Raw genomic sequence first — 19,688 nt, forward strand, 5'->3', positions numbered from 1 at the left:
CTAAAATCATTTCATCATAAATTAATTTGCATCAAATTGATGGCAACCATTAGGCTGAAAGCTGTATTTTTTTCTGCATTTTCTTCCCAGATCGGCTGTTCTGCATCTGGCACACCTGGACTGGCCAAGGCTGCCCTTGCAGGTGAGGAGCCGCAACGTGACTGTTCTGGGCAATTAGTAGTTTTTAATTGGTGACGATTATTTTTTTATATGTACACAAATATCCCAGAAGCACGACTGCCAGACACTTCTCTTGACAGCTGTCTTCTTTTTTACATCTTTATATATGATAATAATATTATAATATACAATATTATATATAAAATCATATATGATAGTAATAAAATAAATGATCTTTTTTATTGATTTAGTTTGAGTTACATACTATACATATACATAATATATGACACTTTACATTTACATTTTCTTCCCTCCTTCCTCCTCCTTTATGTCCTTCTAACTTTTCGCATTCTCTTGATCCATTTTTCTTCTTCCATTTTTCTCCGTAAAATGTCTGTAAGCCAATAATCTTCCTATATATGGAGTTCTTATCCGCCGCATGGATCCCCTTCCTTCCATCCTCCCCTCCTCCGTGGGAGCCTGGGAGGAGGGAATCCGCTGCCTGGATCCCCTTCCTTCCTTCCCTCCTCTGTGGGAGCCAGGAGGAGGGAATCCGCTGCATGGATCCCCTTCCTTCCTTCCTTCCTTCCTTCCTTCCTTCCTTCCTTCCTTCCTTCCTTCCCTCCTCTGTGGGAGCCGGGAGGAGGGAATCTGCTGCATGGATCCACTTCCTTCCTTCCCTCCTTCCTGGGAGCCCGGCAGGAGGAAATCCGCTACATGGATCCCCTTCCATCCTTCCTTCCCTCCTCTGTGGGAGCCGGGAGGAGGGAATCCGCTGCATGGATCCCCTTCCTTCCCTCCTCTGTGGGAGCCGGGAGGAGGGAATCCACCGCATGGATCCCCTTCCTTCCTTCCTCCCCTCCTCCGTGGGAGCCGGGAGGAGGGAATCCGCTGCATGGATCCCCTTCCTTCCTTCCTCCCCTCCTCCGTGGGAGCCGGGAGGAGGGAATCCGCTGCATGGATCCCCTTCCTTCCTTCCCTCCTCTGTGGGAGCCAGGAGGAGGGAATCCGCAGCATGGATCCCCTTCCTTCCTTCCTTCCCTCCTCCGTGGGAGCCGGGAGGAGGGAATCCGCTGCATTGATCCCCTTCCTTCCTTCCCTCCTCTGTGGGAGCCTGGGAGGAGGGAATCCGCCGCATGGATCCCCTTCCTTCCTTCCTCCCCTCCTCCGTGGGAGCCGGGAGGAGGGAATCCGCTGCATGGATCCCCTTCCTTCCCTCCTCTTTGGGAGCCGGGAGGAGGGAATCCGCTGCATGGATCCCCTTCCTTCCTTCCTTCCTTCCTTCCTTCCTTCCCTCCTCTGTGGCAGCGGGGAGAAGGGAATCCGCTGCCTGGATCCCCTTCCTTCCTTCCTTCCTTCTTTCCCTCCTCTGTGGGAGCCGGGAGGAGGGAATCCGCCGCATGGATCCCCTTCCTTCCATCCTTCCTTCCCTCCTCTGTGGGAGCCGGGAGGAGGGAATCCGCCGCATGGATCCCCTTCCTTCCTTCCTTCCCTCCTCTGTGGGAGCCGGGAGGAGGGAATCCGCTGCATGGATCCCCTTCCATCCTTCCTCCCCTCCTCCGCGGGAGCCTGGGAGGAGGGAATCCGCTGCATGGATCCCCTTCCTTCCTCCCCTCCTCTGTGGGAGCCGGGAGGAGGGAATCCGCCGCATGGATCCCCTTCCTTCCTTCCTCCCCTCCTCTGTGGGAGCCGGGAGGAGGGAATCCGCCGCATGGATCCCCTTCCTTCCTTCCTTCCCTCCTCTGTGGGAGCCGGAAGGAGGGAATCCGCTGCATGGATCCCCTTCCTTCCTTCCTTCCCTCCTCTGTGGGAGCCGGAAGGAGGGAATCTGCCGCATGGATCTCCTTCCTTCCCTCCTCTGTGGGAGCCGGGAGGAGGGAATCCGCCGCATGGATCCCCTTCCTTCCCTCCTCTGTGGGAGCCGGGAGGAGGGAATCCGCCGCATGGATCCCCTTCCATCCTTCCTCCCCTCCTCCGCGGGAGCCGGGAGGAGGGAATCCGCTGCATGGATCCCCTTCCTTCCTTCCTCTGTGGGAGCCGGGAGGAGGGAATCCGCCGCATGGATCCCCTTCCATCCTTCCTCCCCTCCTCCGCGGGAGCCAGGAGGAGGGAATCCGCCGCATGGATCCCCTTCCTTCCTTCCCTCCTCACTTTCGAAAGCTCCTCTATCTGCCCTTTCATTTTCTCTCCTTCTTTTTCCCCCTTTTTCTTTCTGCCCTTTTTTATTCCTCTACTGTTTGCATTTCTACTTTCCATTCCTTCATTTTGCCGCAACTTCCACTCTTTTCCTCCCTGTTTTTCCCACTTTCCTTTACATCTCTCCAGCCAGATGGGTGGGGTACAAATAATAAATTATTATTATTATTATTATTATTATTATTATTATTATTATTATTATCTCTGCCAAGATTTTTGCAAAATCTCCCTCCCCTTCTATCTCATCTTTGGATTTCCTTCTCTCCCCTTGGTGTGGTTGTTTTGGCTATCTGACTCGTGTTTCTTTCGTTAATAAAAGCTCTTGTAATTTCTTTCATTAATAAAAGTTTTAATTTCTTTCATTAATAAAAGCTCTTTAATAAAAGCTCTTTAATTAATTAAAATCTGAGGTGAAATGTCTCTGCGTCTTATTGGGCGAATGTGTGGTCCGTGGGGCTGGGGGGGGGGACCTCACTTCCCCCACCTCCCGCAAAAGCCCCCTTTCAAGAGTGTGTGTGGGGGGCTCTTGGAGGCTTTTCCCTGAGGAGGGAGAAGGGCAGCCCCTCAGCGACAGACTATTTTGGAACGTTCCAGAGTGTTCTAGAACGTTCCAGAGTGCCCAAGAACAGTTGTATCTCTTCCAGAACACTCTCTTCTCTCCCAGAATAATCTCTGCTCTCCCAGAAGATTCTGGAGGGTTCCAGAGCTCTGGAATGTTCTAGAGTGCTCTTTAGCGGCATCTTTTCTAGGGCAGCCCCTTTCCCAGAGGCATCTTTTCTAGAGCATTCACTTTCCCATAATATTTTGGAATCTTCGTGTTCTAGAACGTTCCAGAGTGCTCTAGAACACGGGCGCCTTTCACTAGGGCACTCTCTTTCCCAGAATATTCCGGAATCGCGCAGATTCTTTGTGTTCTAGAACGTTCTCTAGAACACGGGCATCTTTTCTAGAGCAGCCCCTTTCCCAGCGTTTGTGTTCTAGAACGTTCCAGAGTGCTCTAGAACATGGGCATCTTTTCTAGAGCAGTCCCTTCCCCAGAGGCACCTTTTCTAGAGCCCTCTTCTCCCCAGAATATTATGGAATCTTTGAGCGTTCTAGAACGTTCCAGAGTGCTCTAGAACACAGGCGCCTTTTACTAGGGCACTCTCTTTCCCAGAATATTTTGGAATTGCGCAGATTGTTTGTGCTCTAAAACGTTCCAGAGTGCTCTAGAACACGGGCATCTTTTCTAGAGCAGTCCCTTTCCTAGTGTTTGTGTTCTAGAACGTGCTAGAGCATCTTTTCTAGAGCAGTCCCCTTTCCCAGAGGCATATTTTGTAGAGCATTCTCTTCTCCAGAATAATTTAAAATTCTGCAGTGCGTTTGTGTTCTAGAACGTTCCAGAGTGCTCTAGAACATGGGCAGCTTTTCCAGAGCGGTCCCTTTCCCAGTGTTTGTGTTCTAGAACGTTCCAGAGTGCTCTAGAACATGGGCATCTTTTCTAGAGCAGTCCCTTTCCCAGTGTTTGTGTTCTAGAACATGCTAGAGCGTCTTTTCTAGAGCAGTCCCCTTTCCCAGAGGCATATTTTCTAGAGCATTCTCTTCTCCAGAATAATTTGAAATTCTGCAGTGTGTTTGTGTTCTAGAACGTTCCAGAGTGCTCTAGAACAGAGCAGTCCCTTTCCCAGAGGCATCTTTTCTAGAGCCCTCTTCTCCCCAGAATATTATGGAATCTTTGAGAGCGTTCTAGAACGTTCCAGAGCGCTCTAGAACACGGGCGCCTTTTGCTAGGGCGCTCTCTTTCCCATATTTTGGAATCGCGCAGATTGTTTGTGTTCTAGGACGTTCCAGAGTGCTCTAGAACATGGGCATCTTTTCTAGAGCAGTCCCTTCCCCAGAGGCACCTTTTCTAGAGCCCTCTTCTCCCCAGAATATTATGGAATCTTTGAGAGCGTTCTAGAACGTTCCAGAGTGCTCTAGAACACGGGCGCCATTTACCAGGGCACTCTCTTTCCCAGAATATTTTGGAATTGCGCAGATTGTTTGTGTTCTAGAATGTTCCAGAGTGCTCTAGAACACGGGCATCTTTTCTAGAGCAGCCCCTTTCCCAGTGTTTGTGTTCTAGAACGTGCTAGAGCATCTTTTCTAGAGCAGTCCCCTTTCCCAGAGGCATATTTTCTAGAGCATTCTCTTCTCCAGAATAATTTAAAATCCTGCAATGCGTTTGTGTTCTAGAACGTTCCAGAGTGCTCTAGAACACGGGCAGCTTTTCCAGAGCAGTCCCTTTCCCAGTGTTTGTGTTCTAGAACGTTCCAGAGTGCTCTAGAACATGGGCATCTTTTCTAGAGCAGTCCCTTTCCCAGAGGCACCTTTTCTAGAGCCCTCTTCTCCCCAGAATATTATGGAATCTTTGAGAGCGTTCTAGAACGTTCCAGAGTGCTCTAGAACACGGGCACCTTTTACTCGGGCGCTCTCTTTCCCAGAATATTTTGGAATTGCGCAGATTGTTTGTGTCTAGAACGTTCCAGAGTGCTCTAGAACATGGGCATCTTTTCTAGAGCAGTCCCTTTCCCAGTGTTTGTGTTCTAGAACATGCTAGAGCGTCTTTTCTAGAGCAGTCCCCTTTCCCAGAGGCATATTTTCTAGAGCATTCTCTTCTCCAGATTAATTTGAAATTCTGCAGTGTGTTTGTGTTCTAGAACGTTCCAGAGTGCTCTAGAACATGGGCATCTTTTCTAGAGCAGTCTCATTTCCCAGAGGCATCTTTTCTAGAGCATTTGCTTTCCCATAATATTTTGGAATGTTCCAGTGTGCTCTAGAAGAGAGTACTCTAAAATGGAATGGAGTGGAATGACATATTCTAGAATAGAATAGAATATTCTAGAAAAGAAGAGAATATTCTAGAGAAGAGAAGAATAGAATAGAATATTCTAGAAGAGAAGAGAAGAGAATAGACTAGAAGAGCATAGAAGAGAATAAAATGGAATAGAATAGAAGATAGAACAGAATGTAAAGTGTCCCCCCCCACCCTCTCTAGCCCCACTGATGGCCTCTAAAAAGGACAGATCCTGAAGCTGAGGCTCCAAGACTTTGGCCACTTCGTGAGAAGAGAAGACTCCCTGGAAAAGACCCTGATGTTGGGAAAGATGGAGGGCACAAGGAGAAGGGGACGACAGAGGACGAGATGGTGGGACAGTGTTCTCGAAGCTACGAACATGAGTTTGACCAAACTGCGGGAGGCAGTGGAAGACAGGAGTGCCTGGCGTGCTCTGGTCCAGGGGGTCACGAAGAGGTGGACACAACAACAACAACAACAAAATTACTTATCGAATATTGTGTTTTAATATTTTGCTGGAAGCCGCCCAGAGTGGCTGGGGAAACTCAGCCAGACGGGTAGGATGGAAATAATAAATGATGATGATGATTAGGAGCCGGGCAGTGATGAAAGGGGGGGGGGACACAAGCTGGTCTCGCACTCGGGTCCTGCGGCATCCCGGAGGCTTTGTTTTTTTGTAGGAATGCTATCTCTGTTTCTTCTTTGTGAAGCACATTCCAAAGAATCATATGATCAGCCATAATATCACAATGATAACAAATAAAGGCTTGACATATCTCGCTTTGCATGTCATGAGTCTATATCATATATTAGTTTCACCTTTTAAGTTGAACTACTGAAATAAATGAACTTTTCCATGATATTCTAATTTTCTGTACATAAACCTCTGGAAGGGATCCCCAAGGGTCATCCAGTCTGACCCGCTGCATCGCAGGAACATGCAGGAGTCCCTTACGGGGAACAATCCCACAACTTTGGTTGTGCAGCAAATGTTGTTCTCTTAAATGGCACACTTCTCCTGCAGCTGCAAGTTCAGCCATGAAGCCAACATGGCCATCACTATTCTTGACTGGAAACAGGGGAAGTGCTGCTTACATTCTCCCTGGGAGCATTTCAACAGTCAGAGGGAGGCCCTGATCCTGACCCCTAAGCCTAACACCGACCCTAACAATGACCCAAACCCTAACCGCTAGACATAAAACAGCAGAATTACAACTTATGACCTTTGTCAAAGGTAAAGGGACCCCTGACCATTAGGTCCAGTCGTGGCCATATTGGGAGACGAAGTCAACTTGAAGAATCAGTTCTGGATCAAGTCTCCCAATGCAACAGGGGAGAGGAAAAATCCACCCAGCACTTTCCTTGATGTGTCACACAAGACACTGCCAGCAGCAAGAGTGTCTGAACTGCGATTCGCTTTCTCATTTTCTAAGCCTCTCCGTGTTACCCAAGATATACAGTCATACCTCCGCTTACGTATCCTTCTGGTTACATAAACTTTGGGATACCTAAGTGACAAACCCAGAAGTATATTTTTGCCGAGTGCGCATTCGCGGAAGCAGTCTCTCCGGCTGCGAAAACCTCAGGATCCGGCCGGAGCTCTGGAACGGATCCCGTCAGCAAGCGGAGGTACCACTGTATCTGGAATGGCGTCAAGTGCAGTTCTGGAAGAGGAGGGCCAGCGGCTATGTATTCGACTTAATTCAAGGCCACACCTCCAATGAAGGGATAAGAGACTGTCCATCTCTCTTCATGAGGCAAAGTGAAGTGGCTGCCTCAGGTGGCAGATCCCCAAGTGGCAGAGTGAGACACAGAGTTCTGAACCCCAGGACTGAATCTCTTGAGATGCAGGAAGGAGGAGAGTTGGACTTTCCACCACAGCCTGGTCCTGACTTGGGTTTGTAACTAATTCACTTGAGCACCTACAAACCGCCAGGTCAAAGAAAAACTAGCTTGAGCTATCCAACAGGCACCTGCAAAGGTTTAGGGTGGGTCCAGATCACAAAATTGGAACGGGAACACTTCCTAATGATTTCTGCTCAGGAGAAGCCAAGTACTCTGGACCACGATGTTGAATGGGCCTTCAGTGACTGAAACAGCTTTGGGATCTCATAGATCCAGCTGAAACGGGGATTTGCAAGGAACTAGTGCAAACATCTCGTTTCGCTCAAGGTAATTTCTGATTTCCTTCCTGTTCAAGGGTCTTCTTGATCTTTTGGAGCTGGAGCTTCCTTTCCCAGCAGACCCTCCCCACCAATGCGTTTGCTCCCACCTCCTACCAACGGAGTTTGCGCCTGCAAGCAGAGTTTGGGGCTCCACTCCCTGGGCGCTCGCATTTCACACAGTCAGGCCACGGATCACACCCTGGCCAGCACCCAGGAGATTCCCGAAGAGAAAGAGAGAACGATGGCCGACCTGCTGAGGGATCCAGTGGGAGACAGTTCTGGATGATGTCCTTGTTCTGGAGGCATCAGAACCAAAAGCTGCTTTTCGGTGATATCTGCAAGGAAACAAAAAGCAGGTCTGAATTTAGGCCACTTAATACTATCTGGCAGCAGCGAGAAGTAAGCAAGTATTTGGTCAAAACGTGTATTTTGCAGCATATAAGGACAATTTCAGCTCACATAAGCAGGCCAACACAAGAACATGCAGGCAATGTCACAAAGGAGACTGTTCTCAGGATCCGATTTCTCGTTCACAGCCACATCTCAGAAAAAAGTTGCAGAAGGTGCTAACCCCATGAATAGTAATAATAATAATAATTTATTATTTATACCCCGCCCATCTGGCTGGGTTTCCCCAGCCACTCTGAGCGGTTTCCAACAAAACACTCAAATACAATAACCTATTCAACATTAAAAGCTTCCCTAAAGAGGGCTGCCTTCAGATGAAGGCTCCACGTGATTTCTATCCATAAGATCCAAAAGAGTCCCACCCCCCCACACTACAAGAGGAGAAATTTGCTGCCAAGGAGTGTGGTGGAGTCTCCTTCTTTGGAGGTCTTTAAGCAGAGGCTTGACAACCATATGTCAGGAGTGCTCTGATGGTGTTTCCTGCTTGGCAGGGGGTTGGACTCGATGGCCCTTGTGGTCTCTTCCAACTCTATGATTCTATGAAATCAAACTCTCTCAGGTAGCCCTGTTTCCATAGATAACACTCTCAGAGTTTTATATTATTATGGAATTCATTTCCACCAGGCCCTAGGGGTTTCTTACTTTTTCTCTGCGAAGGAACCACAGGCGGCAAAGTATTCCAAGGCTTACGATAAAACCCCAGACTCCAAAAACGAAAAGGTCAAGGGTGAAAGCAGTAAAAGAACAAGGAGGTATGGGGGGAAGTTGGAATGGCTTGGAAATCCAAAGGGGATCCCCTTCGGATCTTGAAATATGGGTCCCCCCAACAAAATTTAAAATTCGGCTATTCAGCTGCTTTTCGGTGATATCTGCAAGGAAACAAAAAGCAGGTCTGAATTTAGGTCACTAGCAGCAGCAAGATGTAAGTAAGTATTTGGTCAAAACATGTATTTTGCAGTATATAAGCACAATTTCAGCTCATATAAACAGGCCGCCTAAAGCAACAACACAAGAACATGCAGGCAATGCAAGAAAGGAGACTGCTATCAGGATTCTATATTTTGTTCACAGGTACATCTCAGAAAAAAGTTGCAGAAGGTACTAACCCCATGTTGAATAATAAGAATAAGCTATTATTTATATCCCGCCCATCTGGCTGGGTTTCCCCAGCCACTCTGGGCGGCTTCCAACAAAACACTAACCTATTAAACATTCAAAGCGTCCCTAAAGAGGGCTGCCTTCAGATGAAGGCTCCTGCATGATTTCGATCCATAAGATCCAAAAGAGTCCCAGCCATTTGTGTGTTTTCCAGCAATACTGGAAAAGACATCGATAGGAAAGTAAACAGCGACCCCGTGTGGCCATTACTGGTATAGACATTGAGAGAAAAATAAACAGTGCCCTCGTGTGGCCAGTGCTGGTATAGAATTCATGATAATTTCTAGGTGTAAGTTATTTCCACGCAGGAATTTGACTATGGCTCTAAAATTATTTCCCCTTTCAAACTTTTAATTTATCTCATTTGGATTCTGAAGCATACAAATGAGCTTTACCTCCTTTTATCATCACAACAATAGTATAATGTACATTGGACCAAGAATTAGTACATGGCTCGTGGATCAAGGAAAGCAATAGAGAGCCAGTGTGGTGTAGTGGTTAAGAGCGGTGGATTTGTAATCTGGGGAACCGGGTTCGAGTCTCCGCTCCTCCACATGCAGCTGCTGGGTGACCTTGGGCCAGTCCCACTTCTCTGAAGTCTCTCAGCCCCACTCACCTCACAGAGGGTTTGTTGTGGGGGAGGAAGGGAAAGGAGATTGTGAGCCGCTTTGAGACTCCTGACCCATTCCATTGGCTCTGCCCCCCTTTCCAAAGTCCTGCCCTCCAACCAAGACCCTGGCTATGCTGATGACCTGGCCCCAAGCTTCCTGGCTGAGTCGAATTTCTCAACATTTCACATTCTGTGTGGTTTCAGGATTCTTCACATTAACACCAATTCTGGTTTTGAGCAGACAAGTAGGGATCAGAAATCATGGCCCTGGGTCGCTGATTGACGTCGGAGCAGAGGATTTACGTGGGTCTTCTCAGGGGGCCGGCTGGAAGGGGAGGATCCTGCTGGGGCTGGTCGGCTGGCCTTGCGCCCCTCTGCCTTCCCTTCAAGGAATCCTCTTTCCCTTTCTCTTTCCCCCAGGGGTCATCCAGCCCAACCTGCTACCAGGCAGGAATTGGCCACCTCACCCCCTTGGTGTCCCCAGCCCAGCTGGACGCTGCCCTCTTCAATGGCCCTTGGAAGGCGATTTAGGGATCCACTGAGGGATCCACCCTTCTCCTGCAGCTGCCAGTTCAGTGATGCCATGAAGCCCCTCTTGCCCTCCCCTTTGGCTGCCTGAGGTTCTCGGGTGATGGCACACCTGCTGACAACATTTCTCCCTCCAGGCAAAGGGAAAACCATGCGCCTACTCTGAAGGCTCAGAAATGTCGAAAGGGCTTTTCTGGAGAGACCTTTCTGCCGCAAGTGTCCCAAACTGGTTTGTAAATATTAACTACTCCTACTTTATTGATCTGAATTACTCAAACGGCTTCTAGTGCTGGCCACTACAGCAGGGGCTGCTCCCCATTTCTTCTTGTGGTGTTCAGTTCAGAGTATCTGCTCAAAAAATGAAACAGAAAGCAATGGAGGATTGCCCTTGAGGCTGGGGTCTTCTAGACCCAAACTGGGTTTAGGGATGCTCCATTAGACAAATCAGCCAGCTCCCTGCCTCTCTAATTCACTGGGCTTGCTTGCAAATTAATTCTCTTTTTAAATTTAGGCCTCTTCCAACACATTTAGATCAAGATGTAACGTGCAAGTGTACCACTTTGGGATGCCGATTCATCTCGGCTTGGATTATGTGGATAAACTGATAGGTGAAAGAATCAATTCCCTGGTTAAAGCAATGGTTCATCTGAAGAAATTAAGTTTTCAACACATTGCTTTGTCACCTTTAGAAAAGGAAAAAGGAGAAAAACCTCACCAACATGGGGGAAGCCAGGAGGAGCACTTTACTGTATTTTTACTGTGCTGTGCTGGTTAGGGGGGTCGGTGTGATATATCAGGAGTGGGGTGGTTTAAAAATGTTCTTAAGTGTTGTGTGTATATTTCTATTTTTTCCCTTTTACCTTTATGCCTGCAGCTGAGTTTTCCTCCACCTCCTCTTCTCCCTTCATCAGGCAAAGCTTCCTCCTCCTCCTCCTTTTCAGAGCAGGAATTTAGACCTAAGAAATATCAATAATTCAATTATTTCCCCAAGAAGGGAAAGAGGGGTCCACGTCAAAGCAGATCTATAATATTTCCAGCCCAGATTGCAGTGGAAGAAAGAATCAGGTATGAAAGGAGCCAGCAGACGACGAACGGGAAGAAATGTGCTTTCCCCCCGGTTTCTTCTTTCTGAAGCCCTTTCCCAAGAATCATATAATGGTTCATCTAGCTGGAAGGGACCCCAAGGGTCATCCAGTCCAACCCGCCGCAAGGCAGGAATCTGAGAAGGAACCACAAGGAAACTGCATTTAATAAAAAGTGGAGGAATTGGGATCTTGAGGAATTAGCTGGTTACAAAACCACAGCTTCAAGCAGTGCTTCATCTGCACAATACACTGTTCAGGTCCAGTTTGCAATACATTAAGGGCGGCCTGAGGGGGAAAGCAATGGAGATCTGGCTTTATTTTCTATAAATAAAATAAATTTATCGAATAAATAAAAATACCATAGGGTTAAATAAAAATATATCGAATAAATAAAAATACCATAGGGTTAAGGCTTAGGGGGGAAGAGGCCACTTGGGTGGGTGTGATTATTAATAATAATTCTAATAATAATTTAACACTTAATGATAATAATAATGTACTGCTTTTTCCCAGCCACCAACAGAATATTTAAAAAATGATAAAACATCATATGCGACAAACTTCCCTCACCCTTTTATCAAAATAACCATTATAATAATAATGATAGGAATTGAAAAATGAAGGATAATCCTCATTTATTCTCCTTTCCCAGCCGCTCCCCACAGAATATTAAAAACGCGACAAAACATACTATATTACAAACTTTGCCTCCTTTTCTAATAATAATAATGATGATTTAAAAAGTAATGCTAATAATAATTTATTTTTGTTTCCCAGAATGAAAAAGGCGCCCAAAGGGAAACAGCTGGGAGAAGAAAAAGCGGGAAACGGCTGGCCCCGCCCACAGCCCGGCCTGGGATTGGCCCAAAGGCCCACCTATCGTCGCCAAGATTGGATTGAGCGAGGGAGTTGCTAGGGTGGCCATTTTGGACAAGGGCAAGGGGACTGGAAAGAGGGAGGGGAAAGAAAGGGCGGAAGAGGCAGCGCCGGCGCCATGTTGGTTGAGGGCAGCGGGGTCTAGACTAGATTGCTGCATTTCAGGGGTCAGACTAGATGCCTCTTGTGGTCCCTGCCGAGAGGGAAGGCTGGAGGGACCCCGCAAAAAAATCCCTTCTGGGAGGTGTCCCAACAGTGCCTGAGGGGCCTGGTTAGGGTTAGACATAGATAGGAAAATAAACAGTGCCCTCGTGTGGCCATTACTGGAATAGACCTGGGTAGGAAAATAAACAGTGCCCTCGTGTGGCCATTACTGGAATAGACCTGGGTAGGAAAATAAACAGTGCCCTCCTGTGGCCATTACTGGAACAGACCTCAATAGGAAAATAAACAGTGCCCTCCTGTGGCCATTACTGGAATAGACCTGGGTAGGAAAATAAACAGTGCCCTCCTGTGGCCATTACTGGAATAGACATCGATAGGAAAATAAACAGTGCCCTCCTGTGGCCATTACTGGAATAGACATAGATAAGAAAATAAACAGTGCCCTCCTGTGGCCATTACTGGAATAGATATCAATACTGGAAAGAGGGCAAGGGGCCGGAGGGGGGAAGAAAGGGCGTAAGAGGCGGCGCCGGCGCCATGTTGGTTGAGGGCAGCAGGGGCTAGACTAGATTTCTGCATCTCTGCATTTCAGGGGTCAGACTAGATGCCTCTGGGTGTCCCTGCGGAGAAGGAAGGCCGGAGGGACCCCCCAAAAGAAATCCCCTCTGGGAGGAGTCCCAACAGTGCCTGAGGGGCCTGGCTTCCCCTTATTATTATATATTATAATATATAATATTACAATATTATTATTGTTGTTATTATTTTATATAATTATATATCCTGTCATTTTATCCAGGCACCCCCAACCTGCAGCCCTCCAGATGTTTTGGACTACAATTCCCATCATCCCTGACCGCTGGTGCTCTTTGCTAGGGATCCCGGGACTCCCCGTCCCACCCCCACCCCCAGAAGCAGCCTGGCCCTGAACTACCCGCTTTGCATTCGCCCCTTTCTCCGCCTTGCTGGCGGTTGGGCTGGATGACCCTCGGATCCCTTTCGGACTGGGCACCGAAGGCGGACGATACGAAACCAAGGAGAAAAGCACGGCGCTCTTTCCAGAGCCGCTCCTCGTCTTCCACGAAATAAAACGGGATTTTTGCCCCCAAAATGGTGTGTCAGGGTGTCTGTGCACGAATAGAGCTCAAGGAGTTGGGGACGGAGATGGGGGAACAGCCTGATCCCGGGGCGGAGGAAGAGATCTGCCTTAGTCCCCGGTTCGTGGTGGACTGGACGCCTCTGGGGTCCCATCTCTGCATTTCAGGGGTCAGACTAGATGCCTCTAGGGTTCCCATCTCTGCATTTCAGGGGTCAGACTAGATGCCTCTGGGGTCCCATCTCTGCATTTCAGGGGTCAGTCTAGATGCCTCTGGGGGTCCCATCTCTGCATTTCAGGGGTCAGACTAGATGCCTCTAGGGTTCCCATCTCTGCATTTCAGGGGTCAGACTAGATGTCTCTGGGGGTCCCATCTCTGCATTTCGGGGGTCAGACTAGATGCCTCTAGGGTTCCCATCTCTGCATTTGAGGGGTCAGACTAGATGCCTCTAGGGTTCCCATCTCTGCATTTCAGGGGTCAGACTAGATGTCTCTGGGGGTCCCATCTCTGCATTTCGGGGGTCAGACTAGATGCCTCTGGGGGTCCCATCTCTGCATTTCAGGGGTCTTTCTCCCTGTTCCAAATATATTTGTCTTAGACTTAGTAGGCTGGAAAAGACATCTATTGGAAAATAAACAGTGACCCCGTGTGGCCAATACTGGAATAGACATGGATAGGAAAATAAACAGTGCCCTCTTGTGGCCAATACTGGAATAGACTCAATAGGAAAATAAACAGTGCCCTCGTGTGGCCAATACTGGAATAGACATGGATAGGAAAATAAACAGTGCCCTCGTGTGGTCATTACCGGTAATACGGCAAGAGGAAGTGGGACTTACAGGAGATCTCTCCAGGCTGTTTTAAGGATGATCCGGAGAAAGGGCCAGAGCAACTGCAAGACTCCAGGACCAGCCAAGCCCCAAAACGCATCAGGCCGAGAGAACCAAGGGAGGCAGTGCAAACTCTCAGCAGACGCCTTCTAGAGAAAGAGACAGGCTTTAGTTCATTTGTTTGGCATCTGCATTTGATGAAGTATGCGGTTGAGCAGTGTCAGAAACTCAAGATCTAGAAGCCCATTTTCATAGTTTTAGATGCCCCAAACTGATAGCCTGCGCCCTGGGTCGCTGATTTACGTCGGAGCAGAGGCAGATGGGGCAGTGGGCCAGCTGGAAGGGGAGGATCCTGCTGGGGCTGGTCGGCTGGCCTTGAGCCCCTCTGCCTTCCCTTCGAGGAATCCTCTTTCCCTTTCTTCCTTATATATCGGGAAGGGACCCCAAGGGTCATCCAGTCCAACCTGCTACCAGGCAGGAATTGGCCACCTCACCCCCTTGGTGTCCCCAGCCCAGCTGGACGCTGTCCTCTTCAACGGCCCTTGGAAGGCGATTTAGGGATCCACTGAGGGATCCACCCTTCTCCTGCAGCTGCCACTTCAGTGATGCCATGAAGCCCCCCTTGCCCTCCCCTTTGGCTGCCTGAGGTTCTCGGGGTGATGGCACATCTGCTGACAACATTTCTCCCTCCAGGCAAAGGGAAAACCATGCGCCTATTCTGAAGGCTGAGAAATGTCGAAAGAGCTTTTCTGGAGAGACCTCTCTGCCGCAAGTGTCCCAAACTGGGGTGAAGTTGCTGGTTTGTAAATATTAACTACTCCTACTTTATTGATCTGAATTACTCAAACGGCTTATAGACATAGATAGGAAAATAAACAGTGCCCTCGTGTGGCCATTACTGGAATAAACCTGGATAGGAAAATAAACAGTGCTCTCGTGTGGCCATTACCGGTAATACGGCAAGAGGAAGTGGGACTTACAGGAGATCTCTCCAGGCTGTTTTAAGGATGATCCGGAGAAAGGGCCAGAGCAACTGCAAGACTCCAGGACCAGCCAAGCCCCAAAACGCATCAGGCTGGGAGAACCAAGGGAGGCAGTGCAAACTCTCAGCAGACGCCTTCTAGAGAAAGAGACAGGCTTCAGGGTTAACCACAAAGTCCATTTGTTTGGCATCCACATTTGATTGAGTATGCGGCTGTGCAGTGTCAGAAACTCAAGATCTATAAGCCCATTTTCATAGTTTTAGACGCCCCAAACTGATATTGTGTGCCCTGGCTCTGATTTACGTTGGAGCAGAGGCAGATGGGACTACAATCTTCGTTTGTTTTTCAAGGGAAGAGCTGTAACCTCAGTGGCTTTGCCTGCAGAACACCAGACGCTCAATCCCCGGCTTCTCCAGGCCTGAAACTCTGGCAAACTGCTGCCAGTCAGTGTTGACATTACTGAGCCAGATGGAGTAGTGGGTCCGACTCCATATAAGGCAGCTTCCCAGGTTCCCCTTTACGGTTCAGATCTGTGTGAGGCTTGCTGTCCCGTTTCGTGTGGCGAGGGTGGTTCTTTGCACACCTGGAAGACGCCTGTGTCACCTCCCATCACCCTCTGGAAGGTGCTTTTTCAGCTCAGGGGAAAGGGCAGGCACATCCTGAATTAAGGGAGGGGGAATTCCCCTTGCAGCCAAAGGGTTGTTTGAGGCCCCCCCGAAAGAGCTGATCTTCAGCTGGAAACCAGGACTTGCTCTCTCCCCATGCTGCTCCTCCAGCTGCCAATGCCACCCATGGAACCTGTGTGAATGTCAAGCGTGCGTTGTGTCCAGGAACCTGGGAGGATTTCTTTCACGCGTGCGCATGTTTTCGTCTTTAAATCAACAGCCCATGCCGTTTTCCAGCTCTTCTGGCCATCGAGATGAGCCTGGCCGCCTCAGAGGAAATCTGGGGAGGCGGAGGTGGACTTTCCAGTCGTCCAAGGGTGGTTGTGTCTTCCTGCCCGGCATCTCTTTCCTGCCCCTGTTTCAAAGCAACCACGGAGGAGGGAAGGAAGCGGAGCCAGGGATCCTCCGCTGGCAGCTGCACCCGATTTGGAGCAGGAAAGCGGGAGAGGATCTGCTTACACGAGTATGGAGCGAAAAATATGGTACCTGGTTAAAGCAATGGTTCATCTGAAGATCTTCCATTTCCAACCCATTGCTTTGTCTAACAAGAAAAGGAAAAGGAGACAAACCTCACCAACATGGGGGAAGCCAGGAGGTGCCAATCAAATAAATAAAAACACTTTACTGTATTTTTACTGTACTGTACTGTGCTGGTTAGGGGGGTCGGTGTGATCTATCAGGACTGGGGTGGTTTAAAAATGTTCTTAAGTGTTAGATGTTAATTTCTATTTTTCCCCTTTTACCTTCATGACTTTTCCTCCACCGCCTCTTCTCCCTTCATCAGGCGAAGTTTCTTCCTCCTCCTCCTCCTCTGAATTACTCAAACGGCTTCTAGTGCTGGCCACTACAGCAGGGGCTGCTCCCCATTTCTTCTTGTGGTGTTCAGTTCAGAGTATCTGCTCCAAAAATCAAAGAGAAAGCAATGGAGGGTTGCCCTTCAGGCTGGGGTCTTCTAGACCCAAACTGGGTTTTGGATGCTCCATTAGACAAACCAGCCAGCTCTGCCTCTCTAATTCACTGGGCATTCAAGGATTTGCTTGCAAATTAATTCTCTTTTTTAATTTAGGCCTCTTCCAAAATATTTATCTCAAGATGTAACGTGCAAGTGTACCACTTTGGGATGCTAATTCATCTCGGCTTGGATTATGTGGATAAATCGATAGGTGGAAGAATCAATTCGCTGGTTGATCTGAAGAAATTAAGTTTTCAACAAATTGTTAGTCGCCCTTAGAAAAGAAAAAAGGAGACCTAACCAACATGGGGGAAGCCAGAAGGTTTTGCCCTACCCTAATCAAATAAATAACAATACTTTACTGTATTTTTACTGTACTGTACTGGTTAGGGGGGGTCAGTGTGATATATCAGGAGTGGGGTTGTTTAAAAATGTTCTCAAGTGTTAGATGTCAATTTCTATTTCTATTTTTTCCCTTTTACCTTTATGCCTGCAGCTGAGTTTTCCTCCACCTCCTCTTCTCCCTTCATCAGGCGAAGCTTCTTCTTCCTCCTCCTCCTTTTCAGAGCAGGAATTCAGACCTAAGAAATATCAAGAATGTCGATTATTTTCCCAAGAAGGGAAAGAGGGCTCCACGTCAAAGCAGATCTATAATATTTCCAGCCCAGATTGCAGTGGAAGAAAGAATCAAGTGGGAAAGGAGCCAGCAGACGACGAATGGGAAGAAATGGGCTTTCCCCCCGGTTTCTTCTTTCTGAAGCCCTTTCCCCAGAATCATATAATGGTTCATCTAGCTGGAAGGGACCCCAAGGGTCATGCAGTCCAACCCACCGCAAGGCAGGAATGTGCGAAGGAACCACAAGGAAACTGCATTTAATAAAAAGTGGAGGAATTGGGATCTTGAGGAATTAGCTGTTACAAAACCTCCGCTTCAATCAGTGCTTCATCTGCACAATACACTGTTCAGGTCCAGTTTGCAATACATTAAGGGCGGCTTGAGGGGGAAAGCAATGGAGATCTGGCTTTATTTTCTATAAATAAAATAAATTTATCGAATAAATAAAAATACCATAGGGTTAAATAAAAATACATCGAATAAATAAAAATACCATAGGGTTAAGGCTTAGGGGGGAAGAGGCCACTTGGGTGGGTGTGATTATTAATAATAATTCTAATAATAATTTAACACTTAATGATAATAATAATGTACTGCTTTTTCCCAGCCACCAACAGAATATTTAAAAAATGATAAAACATCATATGCGACAAACTTCCCTCACCCTTTAATCAAAATAACCATTATAATAATAATGATAGGAATTGAAAAATGAAGGATAATCCTCATTTATTCTCCTTTCCCAGCCGCTCCCCACAGAATATTAAAAACGCGACAAAACATACTATATTACAAACGTTGCCTCCTTTTCTAATAATAATAATGATGATCTAAAAAGTAATGCTAATAATAATTTATTGTTGTTTCCTAGGATGAAAAAGGCACCCAAAGGGAAACAGCTGGGAGAAGAAAAAGCGGGAAACAGCTGGCCCCGCCCACCGCTCGACCGGGGATTGGCCCAAAGGCCCACCTATCGTCGCCAAGATTGGATTGAGCGAGGGAGTTGCTAGGGCGGCCATTTTGGACAAGGGCAAGGGGACTGGAAAGAGGGAGGGGAAAGAAAGGGCGGAAGAGGCAGCCGTGGCGCCATGTTGGTTGAGGGCAGCGGGGTCTAGACTAGATTTCTGCATTTTAGGGGTCAGACTAGATGCCTCTGGGGTTCCCTCTCTGCATTTCAGGGGTCAGACTAGATACCTCTTGTGGTCCCTGCCGAGAGCTGGAGGGACCCCACAAAAAAATCCCTTCTGGGAGGTGTCCCAACAGTGCCTGAAGGGCCTGGTTAGGGTTAGACATAGATATAGGGTTAGACATAGACATAGACAGGAAAATAAACAGTGCCCTCGTGTGGCCATTACTGGAATAGACCTCATTAGGAAAATAAACAGTGCCCTCGTGTGGCCAATACTGGAATAGACCTGGATAGGAAAATAAACAGTGCCCTCGTGTGGCCAATACTGGAATAGACCTGGATAGGAAAATAAACAGTGCCCTCGTGTGGCCATTACTGGAATAGACATAGATAGGAAAATAAACAGTGCCCTCCTGTGGCCATTACTGGAATAGACCTGGATAGGAAAATAAACAGTGCCCTCGTGTGGCCAATACTGGAATAGACCTGGATAGGAAAATAAACAGTGCCCTCGTGTGGCCATTACTGGAATAGACCTGGGTAGGAAAATAAACAGTGCCCTCGTGTGGCCATTACTGGAATAGACTTCAACAGGAAAATAAACAGAGCCCTCGTGTGGCAATTACCGGTAATACGGCAAGAGGAAGTGGGACTTACAGGAGATCTCTCCAGGCTGTTTTAAGGATGATCCGGAGAAAGGGCCAGAGCAACTGCAATCCTCCAGGACCAGCCAAGCCCAAAACGCATCAGGCTGGGAGAACCAAGGGAGGCAGTGCAAACTCTCAGCAGACGCCTTCTAGAGAAAGAGACAGGCTTCAGGGTTAGCCACAAAGTTCATTTGTTTGGCATCCACATTTGATTGAGTATGCGGCTGTGCAGTGTCAGAAACTCAAGATCTGTAAGCCCATTTTCATAGTTTTAGACGCCCCAAACTGATATTATGTGCCCTGGCTCCGATTTACGTTGGAGCAGAGGCAGATGGGACTACAATCTTCGTTTGTTTTTCAAGGGAAGAGCTGTAACCTCAGTGGCTTTGCCTGCAGAACACCAGACGCTCAATCCCCGGCTTCTCCAGGCCTGAAACTCTGGCAAACTGCTGCCAGTCAGTGTTGACATTACTGAGCCAGATGGAGTAGTGGGTCCGACTCCATATAAGGCAGCTTCCCAGGTTCCCCTTTACGGTTCAGATCTGTGTGAGGCTTGCTGTCCCGTTTCGTGTGGCGAGGGTGGTTCTTTGCACACCTGGAAGACGCCTGTGTCACCTCCCATCACCCTCTGGAAGGTGCTTTTTCA

At 48.0% G+C, this 19,688-nt stretch overlaps 1 protein-coding gene across 1 annotated transcript in view; it reads right to left on the bottom strand.

The window, feature by feature from the left end:
• LOC310755029 (uncharacterized protein) overlaps positions 1-19,156 on the bottom strand; it is a gene marked incomplete at its 3' end in the record, with an annotated part of 36,262 nt that extends 17,106 nt beyond the window's left edge. Inside the window, exons 1-4 of the mRNA XM_083631706.1 lie at positions 19,053-19,156; positions 17,133-17,231; positions 14,060-14,199; positions 7,547-7,631 (exon numbers count right to left, since the gene is read on the bottom strand). Of these exons, the coding sequence (XP_083487832.1) occupies positions 7,547-7,631; positions 14,060-14,199; positions 17,133-17,180 (273 nt within the window). The 5' untranslated portion in view covers positions 17,181-17,231; positions 19,053-19,156. The remainder of the gene's footprint in view (positions 1-7,546; positions 7,632-14,059; positions 14,200-17,132; positions 17,232-19,052) is intronic.
• Between the last annotated feature and the right edge of the window lie 532 nt (positions 19,157-19,688).

This window comes from Podarcis filfolensis (assembly GCF_964270895.1).
Source record: "Podarcis filfolensis genome assembly, contig: HAP1_SCAFFOLD_89, whole genome shotgun sequence".
In the NCBI taxonomy this organism is placed as follows: domain Eukaryota; kingdom Metazoa; phylum Chordata; class Lepidosauria; order Squamata; family Lacertidae; genus Podarcis; species Podarcis filfolensis.